Below are 14,843 nucleotides of genomic sequence, written 5' to 3'. Positions count from 1 at the left end.
CTCTCCTCAGACTAAGTGAGGACCAGTCTCCTCAGGGAGATGATATTGCCCCATGTTGGAATGGTCACAAAGGAGCTTGGGCCTGACACGGCAGAGCTTTTGGGAGTTGGGGAACCCTTCATGGAGGAACTGAGTGTGGGGCAGAAATCCTCCCCTTCTCTTGAAGTCCTCAGGCAACAAGCTGCTGCGGAACAGGCAGGGGATGTCTGTGAACCCCCACAGGGTCTACTGGGAAGATGGTCTCCTTTATTCTGAGGCAAGAGACCCCAGACCTGGTGCTACCAGAAGGTTAATTGTTTACCAGAAATTTAGGGAGCTCCTCTTGACCCTTGCACATGACATTCCCCATGCAGGCATTTTGGGCCATCAAGACTTCAGACAGACTTGTTCCACACTTTCACTGGCCCCAAGTCTGAATACACCAAGGAGATTTGTCACTCCTGTGTCACCTCCCAAACTAGCGGCAAATCAGGTGGCACTATACAGACCCCCTTAATTCTACTACCAATGGTTGGGGTTCACTTTGAGAGGGAAGAGATTGACACTGTTGGTCCCATAGACCCACCTACAGCCTATGGGAACAGATTTATTCTGGCGGTGGTGGACCACGCTACTAGGTACTCAAAAGCTATTCCCCTTGGGACCACTACAGCACCTGCAGTGGCCAAGGCCCTCCTGGGAATCTTTTTCAGTGTGGGTTTTCCTAAGGAGGTGGGTTCAGACAGAGGTGTAAACTTCATGTCTGGATGCCTGAAAGCAATGGTTTAACATACATTTACCACCCCCTATTATCCACAAGGAAATGGGTTAGTTGAAAGATTCACCAAAACCCTCAAAGGTATGATTATGGGACTCTCTGAAAACTCCGGAGGAGATTGGATGTCCTGCTACCTTAACTTCTATTTGCCTACTGGGAGGTTCTACAGAAGGGAGTCGGCTACAGTCCATTTGAACTTCTATTTGGGCATCGAGCTAGGGGTCCTTTTTGCCTTGTGAAAGAGGGGTGGGGCCAACCTCTCAAACCTCCGAAGCAAGACACTGTGGACTATGTTCTAGGCCTGCGGTCGCATATGGCTGAATACATGAAGAAGGCCACTAAAAACCTTGAGGCCAGCCAAGAACTTCAAAGGTTAGGGCAAGGCCAAAAGGCTGTGCTGACTGTTTACCAGCCAGGGCAGAAAGTGTGGGTTCTGGAGCCTCTGGCCCCAAGAGCACTTCAAGACAAGTGGAGTGGCCCCAACACAATTGTTGAAAAGAAGGGTGTGGTCACCTACTTGGTGGACCTGGTCACTCCAAGAAGCCCCCACAGGGTGCTTCATAGGAATCGCCTGAACCCTTTTTTTTTAATGACAGGGCTCACATGAGCTTGCTCAGGGCCAGTGATGAGAGACAGAAGGAAGACAATGACCCTCTCCCTGGTCTCCTCTCCCACAACCATGCTGATGGTTCAGTGGATGGATAGTATGCGCTGACAGCCTCACTGACCACCAGTCAAACTATCTGGTGTGCCCATGATGTGGACACAGGTGATAGTCTGCCTATCGAGAGTAAAATCTACAGGCAGCCTAACCGATGCTAGATTTGGGGGTTACTGAGCCTTCAGACAGCCCTTTGGCTAGTCCTGTAGCCCTTGCACCCAAACCTCATTTCCAGGGTGGAAAGAAAGAGATGAGGTTTTGTGTCAACTAGAGAGGTCTCAATGCAGTCACTAAGACTTATGCCCATCCTATTCCCAACGCAGATCAGCTTGTTGATATTCTGTCTGTCGCCAAATATCTGAGCACTTCTGAATGAAGTGCAGGCCTTTGGCAGATCACATTAACAGATCCTGCCGAACCAAAAACTGCATTTTCAACTCCTGGTGGGCACTTCCAGTTTACAGTGACGCCCTCGGGACTGAAAAATGCACCTGCCACATTCCAGAGGTTGGTGAATCAAGTTCTGGCAGGCCTGGAAGACTTTTATGCAGTGTAGGAAGCTGGCTCTGTATATACTATATCAAAATGAGATATAGTGTGCACAGAGTCCAGGGGCTCCCCAGAGGCTTGACAGAGGTAATAATAAATAATACTAATGCTCTATTTGTGGTAATGTGGTCGAGCAGTTTGGCCTATCAGAGGGTAGTGTTAAGCATTTGTTATAATCAAAACTTTGAATGGAATCAACCATGTATACGGTTTCCTACACTGAATTCTGGGAAGTTTGGTAATAAACTTCTCAGCACAATAATTGCACAATGATGCCAGTGTGGGGTTTATTGTAAAATTCTCCCAGAGGGCATCTTAGAGATGCCCCCTGAATACCAGTCCGACTCCTAGTGCTAGGCTGACCAGTTTCTGCCAGCCTGCCACAACCAGACGAGTTTCTGGCCACATGAGGTGAGTGCCTTTGTCACTCTGTGACCAGGAACAAAGCCTGTACTGGGTGGAGGTGCTTCTCACCTCCCCCTGCAGGAACTGAACACCTGGTGGTGAGCCTCAAAGGCTCATGCCTTTTGTTACAGCACCCCAGGGCATCCCAGCAAGTGGAGATGCCTGCCCCTCCAGCCACTGCCCCCACTTTCGGCGGCAAGGCAGGAGAGGATATTGAGAAAAGGACAAGGATGAGTCACCCTCCAGTCAGGACAGCCCCTAAGGTGTCCTGAGCTGAGGTGACCCCTGGCTTTAGAAATCCTCCATCTCGAGTGTGGAGGATTCCCCCAATAGGATTAGGGATGTGCCTCCCTCCCCTCAGAGCAGTGGCACAAAGAGGGTTTAGCCACCCTCCAGCACAGTAGCCATTGGCTACTGCCCTCCTGACCTAAACACACCCCTAAATTTAGTATTTAGGGGCGATCCAGAACCCAGGAAATCAGATTCCTGCAACCTACAACATGAAGAAGGACTGCTGAACTGAAAGCCCTGCAGAGACGACGGAGACAACTGACTTGGCCCCAGCCTTACCGGCCTGTCTCAGACTCAAAGAACCTGCACAGCGACGCATCTGACAGGGACCAGCGACCTCTGAGGACTCAGAGGACTGCCCTGAACCCGAAGGACCAAGAAACTCCAGAGTACAGCAGTGACAGAGACTTCACACTCTGCACCTGACGCCCCCGGCTTGAGCTCCAAAGAACCAACACTGCAGAGAGGACTCACAGGCGACTGTGACCTCGTGAGTAACCTGAGATGACCCCCCTGCAGCCCCACAGCGATGCTTGCAGAGAGGATCCTGAGGCTCCCCCTGACTGCGACTGCCTGGTCACAAGGAACCCGACGCCTGGACCCAGCACTGCACCCGCAGCCCCCATGACCGAGAGTAACCAAACACCAGTGTAGGAGTGACCATCAGGCGGCCCTCTGCCTACCCCAGTCGGTGGCTGGCCTGAGAAGCTCTCTTGTGCCTTGCCTGCATCGCCTAGGTGACCCCCGGGTCCCTCCACTTCTTTCTATACAAAACCTGATGCCAACATTGTACACTGCACCCGGCCGCCTCTGTGCCACTGAGGGTGTGTTTTGTGTGCCTGTTTGTGTCCCCCCAAGTACTCTACAAAACCCCCCAGGTCTGCTTCCCGAGGGCGCAGGTACTTAACTGCCTGCAGACCGGAACCGGAGCACCCCTGTTCTCCATAGGCACTTAGGTGTTTTGGGCCCTCCTTTGACCGCTGCACCTGACCGGCCCTGTGTTGCTGGTGCGGTGACTTTGGGGTTGCCTTAAACCCCCAACGGTGGGCAGCCTATTCCCAGGAAACTGAACTTGTAACTGCTTTACTTACCTCAGAAACGTAATCATACTTACCTCCCCACGGAACTGTTGATTTTTGCAATGTGTCCACTTTTAAAATAGCTTATTGCGATTTTGACCTATATTGTGTGTACTACTGCTTTAATTCAAAGTTTCTTACTTACCTGTGTGGATTACCTTGCATCTTATGTATTTACTTCAAATCTTGAATCTTGTGGTTCTAAAATAAATTAAGAAAATATATTTTTCTATATAAAAACTATTGGCCTGGAGTTAAGTCTTTGAGTGTGTGTTCCTCGTTTATTGCCTGTGTGTGTACAACAAATGCTTAACACTATCCTCTGGTAAGCCTACTGCTCTACCACACTACCACAAAAGAGAGCATTAGTATTATCTAATTTTGCCTTTATCAACCTCTAAGGGGAACCCTTGGACTCTGTGCACTCTATCTCTCACTTTGAGATAGTATATAAAGAGCCAGCTTCCTACACTTGGTAAGTGTGCCTTCGTAGAATTTGTTCAGGTGACACTAGTTTTTCAGTCACCATAGTGACACTTGCACCTCTGTCCCTGTAAGCTTCTTCCTCAATACCATTTATGAGAGGATGCTGCGTGTATTTCCTCATATTAGGAGGCCAGGCAGCCGATGAGGCATGGTCAATGCCACCCTCTGATACCAAGACAGCCTAAGTAGTTTCTCTGATTAGGGCAGAGTCTAGCGCAGTACCCAAGGTGAACCCAGCTACACTCTTAGTTACTGTACTACTACTACTGCTGCTTCTAGGGGCACTAGGAGAGTTATTAGTAGTGTTGGTGATTGCCTTAAGACAACTGGTGTTAAATGCCCCATGGCCTTTTGATTTACATGCAAAGCACAAAGGTTTCTTTCCAGGAGTACAGGAGGATTGGACCCTCCACCAGAAGTAGTGTGTGGACCTGATGAAGACTCTTTCTTTTTGTCTTTAGGTTTCTCTCCATCCTTCCCTGAAGATTTAGAAGTATTACCCTTCTTTTGGTCTAAACCTCCCTCAACCCCCCCTCCCCCCACTAGGGGATTTCTTACCCATCCTGGTGCGAACCCATTTGTTGTCTGCCTTCTTTCCCAATTCTTGGGGAGAGGTCAGATCAGAGACCAGGTATTTGCGCAGTTTGTCAGACACACAGTTATTAAGGATGTGCTTTATCATGATCAAATTGTACAGATCTTCATAGTTGTGTACATTTCTACCATGTAATCAGCATCTAGAGCCTTAACTGCACTGTCTACAAAATCAACCCAGCCTTGTGAGGACTCTTTCAGAGTTTCTCTGAACTTAATTCTGTATTCCTCAGTAGTAAACCCAAACCCATCAATCGGTGCCTCGTTCAAAACCTGATAGTTATCTGCATCCTCTTTTCTGACTGCCATAAGTTTGTCTCTACCTTTGTCTGCAAAGGAGAGCCACAGGATAACTGCCCACTACCTCTGGGGGACCTTCTGGACTTTACAGGCCCTCTTCAGAGCAGTTACCCACTTGTGAATGTCATCCCCAGATTTGTAAGCGGGAGCTATCCTGCTGAGATTCCTAGAGTCAGTATTCCTCCCTGGCCCTAGAGTCTTTTGTGCTGCCACCATGGGGTTCTAACCCCAAATTCTTTATTTCTCTCTTCACCTCTAGGGCTTCCCTTTCAAGAGCCAGCTGCTCCCTTTTCAACTTGAGCTTTGCCTTTTTAAGGTTGAGCAAGTGGTAACCTCTTATCTTTAGCTAACTCCTCTGAGCTGTTAGAATGGGTGGATCATGAGCAGAGTGAGGATGAAGTTGAGGATGATCATCTCCTTCTGGCAACCCTTTGTACTTACCCACAGGGAGAGAAATTGGGCCTACCTATGGGGACCCCCTCTGTACCATCGGTACCTTCCTCTACAGGCCCAAGCTATCCTCAAGGACTTCCTCTGATTCATCTTGGACATGTGCAGAGTGAGAGTCTCAAGTGCTTGGCACTTCTCTCCTCAACTCAGAATCATCCTTCCTACCTTGCTCTCCCTGCTGTACCTCCCCTTCAGGATTCTGGAGGTCATACTGGATGAGCATCTCTAGAACATGAGGTTTAGGAGGGTGACTACCTGTCTTCAGTTTTTAGCTCTACACAGGGCCCTGCCTTCCTGGAACGTAAGGACACTATACCCCGACACCTGAGTCTGTCTAGATTCCTCAACAGAAGACATGGTACTAGTGTACTGTATGTGTACCTACTAGTACCCTAGTGTTCTAAACATTTCCAAAAGGATTGGAGAAAGGACTGTGCCAGACCCATAACAACCCAGTCCACAAAAATGTAGAAAACTATCAATTGTTAACAAGTACTGTATGTACCTAAGTCAGTAGTGGTTTCTTGTGGAAACTCATTTATGAACAAGTGGTAAAGCAAAGCAAGTCTTTATCCCAACCGCAGCACCACCAATATAGGAGGCGGACTCAGTATATGGTGCACATCTGTAGGTGAGGCACCATCTACTGAGTCCAGGCACCCCTTAGTGATAGTTTAAGAGGTTCTAGATAACCAGTGCTCTCATAAGTCAGCTGTGGGGATCAGCTAAGGCTTATCCAGTGGGGTGTAAAGCAATTGCAAATACCACACGTCAGTCAGTGATGTATGCACAAGAAAGAACCACACCATTGTTAGAAAAATAGTGAACTATTTATTATAACACAAACACAAAACTATTTTTGTTATAACTCCTAACCAGAGATATGAACATACAAGAAAATACTCAGAAACAGGTAAGTAAAGGCATAAAATAACATTGTCCCCCTTTGGGGAGACCAAACCATATACCAAGAAAATGGAATGTGAAAATCACTACCAACCCAAACTACCCCCCATGGACCCTTAGGACTGGGGAAGCACTGGCACACCAAAGGTAAGTAGATAGGATTCCCCAGGTGCTCCTGTGCAGAGATGTTACCCCAGGTTAGATGTCCATAGAAGAATGTGGTGAAGTCACGGTTTGAATTTTTTGTGATTTAGGACACTTCCCAGAGGACCCTGAGGAAACCCGTTGGATCAAGGGAGATTTGAGAGTGCCCCCACCAGTAGATATTCAGAGAAGTGGAGTACCTACACGAGGGAGCCGAGGTGCATAGGGGTGAAGTGGTGTTGGAACCTCCCGTTGAAGTCAATGGGGATCTTGTTTGTCCAGCTGCTGTTGTGACCCCTACATGGATTCCGGAAGAAGAGGACATAAGGAAGAGTGGCCAGAGAAAAGACAATCCCGAGCAGCCCAGGCGCTGCAGGAGTGCAATGCTCACCCTTCTTGGAGATGCTTTCCTGTTGGATGGTGGTCAAAGAAGTGCAGCTGTGGAATCCAGGCGATACTGGGGGATCCCAGGAGTTGTATAGGAGCTGTCCCACGACGGTCATCAGATTGCAGAGAGGTCAGCAGAGCCACCAACAAGCCTTGGCAAATGCAGGAAAGTGTTGCACGGAGGATTTTGGGGGCCAGCAAGGTCTAGGCGACTCAGCCTTTACAGGTTAGTCGGGCAGCCCTCAGAAAGTAGGAGAGCCAGGAGGAATCGTTGGAGCCCCCACGAGGACCCTCTGGCAAGAGGCACAAGGAGTCTCACGGAGGCCTGAGCAGCATAACGAAGTGGGATGCCCATGTCGCAGGAGTTGCAGGGAGGACGTTGTTCTTGGAGCTGTGTGATGCTGGAGGCTGGGGCTTCTTGGAGCTAGGAGGTCTTCGGACTGAAGAGTCAACAAGCCTTGACAATGACAAGCAGATGCGGTGCACAGGGGTTCCAGCCAGGCATCTCCAAGAAGGGACCACAAACTTTTCAGTTGCAAAGAAGACAGGTCAGATCTCTGGAGGGCCACCGAACTACCTCCTATGTTGTAGTGCCTTGGAGAGTCCGTGGAACAGCAGGATCCACAAACAGGTCATCGATGTCGAGGTGCGGCAGATGCAGGAGAGTGACTTCTTCACTCCCAAGGGAGATTCCTTCTTGCTTTTCTAAGTGGAAGCACAGTCTTTGTGACCCTGGAGGATGCACGGCCACGGATGTTGAAGAGTTCTTGCAGAGCTTTGAAACAAAGTTGCAGTAGGAGCCCTCCTACTGGTTATAGTCTTGTCTCAGCTCCCAGTGAAGACCAGCTCTGGTTCCGGTGTCCAGGTTGCAGAAATCTCTTGCAAAGAGTCTTCATACGGTTCCCGAGATGAGTCCACTGACAAATCTAGGGTTCAATCCTGAGGGGAGCCCTTAAGTAACCCAGGAAGGGGTGTGGAGACTTTCTGCAGTGACCCACCTATCGGGGCAGGGTGTGTCACCCAGCTGGACCACCCAGTCAGATGCTCCCCGGGGCCCCTGTTCATCTTAATTTCAAGACGGCAGAGTGAAGTGGCCACCTGGTAGAGCTCTGGGCACCTCCCTAGGGGAGGAGCTGGGTGGGGGGGGAGGTCACTCCCTTGTCCTTTCTGTGGTTTCGCGCCAGAGCGGGAGCTGGGAGCCCCTGCACTGGAGTAAACCTGTTTATGCAAGGAGGGCACCAAATGTGCCCTTCAAAGCAGCCTGGTGGCGCTCAGAGGCACCCCCAGCCCAGAGACTACTATTTCTAAAGGGAGAGGTGGTCACACCTCTCTTCTACAGGAAATCCTGTGTTGTGCCTTTCCCTGCCCGAGTTAGACTCAGCATCAGGAGGGCAGAACAGTTTCTGGTATCGGCAGCAGCACGGGCTTGCATGCAGACCCTGCAAGGCTGAACATGCAGACGTGGGGAATTCCCTACGGAACCCCAAGTGTAACTAACGCTGGAAATGGTATAGTAGTTGCATGATTCCAACATGTTTGATACCTAACATTTCTAGGTTTGGAGAAGCCATTATGTAGTTGGACATCTTGTGTTGACTAGTGTCCACTACATACCTTTAGATGGCTTCCCCACACTTACAAAACCTAGAAAATGGGTTCTGGAGTTAGCAGAGGTACCTCTGCTTCTGCAGGAGTATCCTCACACTTAGAACCATGCACCCTGCCCTTGGGCTTAAGGGTCTACCTTAGGGGTGGCTCATAGGGTCAAAGTGCAGTGAACGTGATATAAGGTAAAACTTATATCTGGGTTGAAAGTTGCATGCACCATTTCACACAGGCTGCAATGACAGGCCTGTAGACACATTTGCATGGCCTCTCAGGGGTGGCATAATGCATGCTGCAACCCCTGGCAGACCCCTGGTGTTCCAATGCCCTGGGTACCTAAGTACCATATTACTAGGGACTTAAAAGGGTACACCAGTATGCCAATTGTGGGGTGTAAGGATACCAACTAATTTAGGGGAGAGAACACCAACACTGAGGTCCTGGTTAGCAGGGTCAGGCAAAAAGTAGGGGTAACTATGCAAGAAAGGTTCTACATTCCTGCATTGAGACTAAAATGGCTGCTCTGGAACCTTTGAGTAACACAGGCAAGGAAAGACCTATAGGACAGCCTGGTTCAATATATTAGTCCGTCACTAAAGTATAACTAGATGAACAAAATCAATTTGGTGCAGTCGTGTCCCATAAGATGAGCCCCATCAATTAACACACAAATGAAAGTGAGGATGAATATCAGCAGAATGATTTTCACACATGTGAAAAGACAATTAAACAAGTGTACTCCTGCCCTGTTAAACTCTCCCTCTCCCTCTTAAAGCAGTAGATTTAGGAGACTATTTTTGATCTTAAGATGGTTCAAAGAGAAGGATCTAGCACTGATTGTAGGCTCCTGGCCCTTTGTGATTAAGGGATATGATGTTGAAACCAGTTAACACGAAGAAGCAGAGACAATGCACTTACCACTGAGAAGTAAATATGTGGATGGACAACATGAAAATAGTGGGAAGTATTTTCCTCTCTTGACGAGGCATGAGGCTGTAGTTTACACTTTTTGGTTTAATGCTATGAATAGCTGAACTATGGTGCATTTTAGGGAATTACATTTAAGAGCCTTCCCTAGTTTAGAAACAGTGAGTGTGGACTGTCTACATAGAGTACTGTGTGCAGATTTAAAACAACTCATAGAAATTCCCAGCATGATGATGAGGACTCATTCAACCATGCGAGTCTATGAAACATAAAATCATTGGCAAGCTGTAAGTTTCTTTTTCATTTTGAGAGTGAATAAAGATGGTGAAAGTATAATGAGGGTGGCTCTAGAGGGGTATCTTCCTATGCTTCTTTTCCATTCTCTTTATGCATGACCATATACACTGATAACTATTCTCTCTTTCTTCCTAGAGGGTGAAATGGCAGCTGAAATTGCACTTGAAATGCCTCCTCCAGCTCAACGTATGCCTTCAAAGCTCTCTCTGTTTTCAGAGCGCATAGAACTCACCAAGCTGGGTACATGCTTATTGAAAAATGAGGTAAGACGCTAATGACATAATCAGATTATACTCCTTTCAAACAGATATGTACTTAAAATGTTTATTTTAGAATTTAAAGCACTCCTTTTTTTTGTCTGCTAAAGCGGGGAACTTGGCTTTTCTGAAATCTGCAAAAGTAGATACATTTTTCAAGTAATTGGAACTTGTAGGAAGTTGGCTCTGTTTATACTATCTCAAAGTGAGAAATAGTGTGCACAGAGTCCAAGGGTTCCCCTTAGAGGTGGAGAGTGGCAAAATTAGATAACTCTAATGCTCTATTTTGTGGTAGTGTGGTCAAGCAGTAGGCTTACCAGAGGGTAGTGTTAAGCATTTGTTGTACACACACAGGCAATAAGTGAGGAACACACACTGAAAGACTTACTCCAGGCCAATAGTTTTTAAATAGAAAAATATATTTTCTTAATTTATTTTAGAGCCACAAGATTCAAGATTTGAAGTAAATACATAAAAGGCAAGGTACTCCACACAGGTAAGTAAGGAAATTAAAGCAGTAGTACACACAGTATAGGTTAAAATGGCAATAAGCTATTTTAAAAGTGGACACAGTGCAAAAAGCAACAGTTCCTGGGGGAGGTAAACATGGTTAAGTTTGTGAGGTAACTAAAGCACTTATAAGTTCCGTTTCCTAGGCATAGGCAGCCCACCGTTGGGGGTTCAAGGCAACTTTTCTACAACTTCAAAGACCTCACTCTTCCCGCCGGAAGCGTGAGACTTCACACTGTGCAACCGACGCCCCTGGCTCCAGATCCAGAGAACCAACACCACAGGGAGGACTCCACTGCGACCCCGTGAGTAGCCTGAGATGACCCCTCTGGTCCCCCACAACGACACCTGCAGAGAGAATCCAGAGGCTCCCCCTGACCGCGACTGCCTGTAACAAGGGACCCGACGCCTGGACCAAGCACTGCACCCACAGCCCCCAGGACCAGAAGGAACCGAACTTCAGTGCAGGAGTGACCCCCAGACGACCCTCTGCCTAGCCCAGGTGGTGGCTGTCCTGAGAAGCCCCCCTATGCCCTGCCTGCACCGCTAGAGTGACCCCCGGGTCCCTCCATTGTTTCCTATACAAAACCCGACGCCTGCTTTGCACACTGCACCCGGCCGCCCCTGTGCCGCTGAGGGTGTGTTTTGTGTGCCTACTTGTGTTCTCCCCCCCCCCGCTCCACCCCCGTGCTCTACAAAACCCCCTGGTCTGCCCCCCGAGACGTGGGTACTTACCTGCTGGTAGACTGGAACCGGAGCACCCCAGTTCCCCATAGGCACCTATGTGTTTTGGGCACCTCTTTGACCTCTGCACCTGACCAGCCATGAGCTGCTGGTGTGGTAACTTTGCAGTTGCCTTGAACCCCCAACTGAGACTTGTAAGTGTCTTACTCACCTTACACTCTAACCAATACTTACCTCCCACTGGAACTGTTGCACTGTCTACTTTTAAAATAGCTTATTGCCATTTTAACAAAAACTGTATATGTTATTGCTCTAATTCAAAGTTCCTAACTTACCTGTGTGGAGTACCTTGCATTTTATGTGTTTTCTTCAAATCTTTAACCTGTGGTTCTAAAAATAAATTAAGAAAAGATATGTTTCTATATAAAAACTATTGGCCTGGAGTTAAGACTTTGAGTATGTGTTCCTCATTTATTGCCTGTGTGTGTACAACAAATACTAAACACTACCCTCTGATAAGCCTACTGCTTGACCACACTACCACAAAATAGAGCATAAGAATTATCTAATTTTGCCACTATCTTACCTCTAAGTGGAACACTTGGACTTTGTGCACACTATCTCTTACTTTGAGATAGTATATACAGAGCCAAATTCCTACACTAAGGTTTTGCTTAGACACTATAGGGGCATAGTGCTCATGGAAATATGCCGTCACCTGTGGTGTAGTGCACCCTGCCTTAGGGCTGTAAGGCCTGCTAGAGGGGTGACTTACCTATGCCATAGGCAGTGTGAGGTGGGCATGGCACTCTGATGGGAGTGCCATGTCGACTTAGTCATTTTCTCCCGACCAGCACACGCTGTGAGGCAGTGTGCATGTGCTGAGTGAGGGGTCACCAGGGTGGCATAAAACATGCTGAAGCCCTTGGAGACCTTCCCTGGCAACAGGGCCCTGGGTACCATTTACAAGGGACTTATCTGTGTGCTAAGGCTGTGCCACTTGTGGGAACAAAGGTACAGTTTAGGGAAAGAACACTGGTGCTGGAGCCTGGTTCGCAATCATAACTGGCATCAACAAAAGACAAAAAGTCAGGGGGTAACCATGCCATGGAGGCATTTCCTTACAGAACTAAACCAGAAATCAGCCATTACTCAAAATTCAACCTTTATGCTCTTCATATGAAGTAACCAATATGATGGAGATTTTCCAAGCATTTTCCAAAAATCTTTTTCCTGTGTGCTAGGGCTTTGTCTTCTCCAAAATCTACAGGGTTTAAACATTGTAGGGAATGCTGCTTACAAACGTCTGTGGCTGATCCCCATTTGTTTTGTATGGGGTCAAACCATGACTCCATGACCTCCAGCAGCTGCGCTTTGATGTACTCAAAGATCTTTCAGGGAACGCGAGGCAAAGCTCTTTGTCACCCAGCATCAGAAGGCCCTGCATCAGTCAGTCACTGTAGAGATCCTGGTCCAACTCCCAATCCAGTTGCCTCATCTGATAGAGACTTCTAGTTGCAGATTCCTTACCTTAGAATTTTCCCTAGGCGTCAGAGTGGATCTGGAGATTTTTCTTCGAGCAATACCCTTGCGTGTCGGCAGGTGGCGTCAGTCGACTCTATGGGCGTCGTGGTCGCCATGATGACGTCGGGAGTAGTATACAGACGCCGTCCTTGTGCACTGACGTCAGTTCTTTTCTTTCCGCGCTGATCCAGAGAAGAGCTACCCAGGGTATTTTTTGGGCAAATTCGACCATTTTGTCGAGTTTTTTGTGAAACTGTGGTGCGTTGAGGATGTCCCCGAAGACTGGGTTCAAGCCATGCGAGAACTGTCATCGTACGATGTCGGTGACGGATCCTCATCGGGTTTGTCTGTGGTGTCTCGAGAGCGACCACAACGCGAAGTGCCAGGCCATGCACCCGAAGGCTGTGAGGGAGCGGTCCCTAAAGCTTATGGCGGCCCAGCACTCGACTCCGCGTACGTCCCGATCTCACTTCGAGAGGAAGGTCTCAAGATCGGTCACGGAGTCATCACCACTCGTCTTCTTACAAATCCTCAAGTCTGGGTAAGAAGAAGTTGAAGAAGTCTCATTTGTAAGGAAATGCCTCTTTGGCATGGTTACCCCCTGACGTTTTGCCTTTGCTGATGCCAAGTTATGATTTGAAAGTGTGCTGGGACCCTGCTAACCAGGCCCCAGCACCAGTGTTCTTTCCCTAAACTGTACCTTTGTCTCCACAATTGGCACAACCCTGGCATCCAGGTAAGCCCCTTGTAACTGGTACCCCTGGTACCAAGGGCCCTGATGCCAGGGAAGGTCTCTAAGGGCTGCAGAATGTCTTATGCTGCTTGCTAGCTTGTGTGTGCTGGTGGGGAGGAAATGACTAAGTCGACATGGCACTCCCCTCAGAGTGCCATGCCAACCTCACACTGCCTGTGGCATAGGCAGGTCACCCCTCTAGCAGGCCTTACAGCCCTAAGGCAGGGCGCACTATACCACAGGTGAAGGCATATGTGCATGAGCACTATGCCCCTACAGTATCTAAGCAAAACCTTAGATATTGTAAGTGCAGGGTAGCCATAAGAGTATATGGTCTGGGAGTCTGTCAAACACGAACTCCACAGCACCATAATGGCTACACTGAAAACTGGGAAGTTTGGTATCAAACTTCTCAGCACAATAAATGCACACTGATGCCAGTGTGCACTTTATTGTAAAATACACCCAGAGGGCATCTTAAAGATGCCCCCTGAAAACATACCCAACTTCCAGTGTGGGCTGACTAGTTTTTGCCAGCCTGCCACACACCAGACATTTTGCTGGCCACATGGGGAGAGTGCCTTTGTTACTCTGTGGCCAGGAACAAAGCCTTACTGGGTGGAGGTGCTTCTCATCTCCCCCTGCAGGAACCGTAACACCTGGTGGTGAGCCTCAAAGGCTCACCCCCTTTGTTACAGCACCACAGGGCATACCAGCTAGTGGAGATGCCCGCCCCTCTGGCCACTGCCCCCACTTTTGGCGGTAAGGCTGGAGGAGATAACGAAGAAAACAAGGAGCAGTCACTCCCCAGTCAGGACAGCCCCTAAGGTGTCCTGAGCTGAGGTGACTCTTACTTTTAGAAATCCTCCATCTTACAGATGGAGGATTCCCCCAATAGGATTAGGGATCTGCCCCCCTCCCCACAGGGAGGAGGCACAAAGAGGGTGTAGCCACCCTCAGGGCCAGTAGCCATTGGCGGAAGATAGATTCCTGCAACCTAAAGTAGAAGAAGGAATTCTGACCTGAAGCCCTGCAGTGAAGACGGAGAGGACAACTGATTTGGCCCCAGCCCCACCGGCCTGTCTCCCTACTTCGAAGAAAACTGCAACAGCGACGCATCTAACAGGTTCCAACGACCTCTGAAGCTTCAGAGGACTACCCTGCATCTAAAGGACCAAGAAGCTCCCGATAACAGCTGCCCTGTTCAAGAAACTGCAACTTTTTGAAACAAAGAAGCAACTTTTAAAGACCACATGTTTCCCGCCGGAAGCGTGAGACTTTCCACTCTGCACCAGAC

The 14,843-nt window shown here is 48.5% G+C and overlaps 1 protein-coding gene across 2 annotated transcripts in view; it reads left to right on the top strand.

The window, feature by feature from the left end:
* LOC138296807 (exportin-5-like) overlaps positions 1-14,843 on the top strand; it is a 1,394,731-nt gene that overhangs the window by 1,220,469 nt on the left and 159,419 nt on the right. For both annotated transcript variants that reach the window (XM_069236253.1, XM_069236252.1), the window contains one exon: positions 9,974-10,101. In XM_069236253.1, coding sequence (XP_069092354.1) covers positions 9,974-10,101 — 128 coding nt within the window. The remainder of the gene's footprint in view (positions 1-9,973; positions 10,102-14,843) is intronic.

This window comes from Pleurodeles waltl, chromosome 5 (assembly GCF_031143425.1).
Source record: "Pleurodeles waltl isolate 20211129_DDA chromosome 5, aPleWal1.hap1.20221129, whole genome shotgun sequence".
NCBI lineage: Eukaryota > Metazoa > Chordata > Amphibia > Caudata > Salamandridae > Pleurodeles > Pleurodeles waltl.
This window is presented reverse-complemented; position numbering and strand designations above follow the sequence as displayed.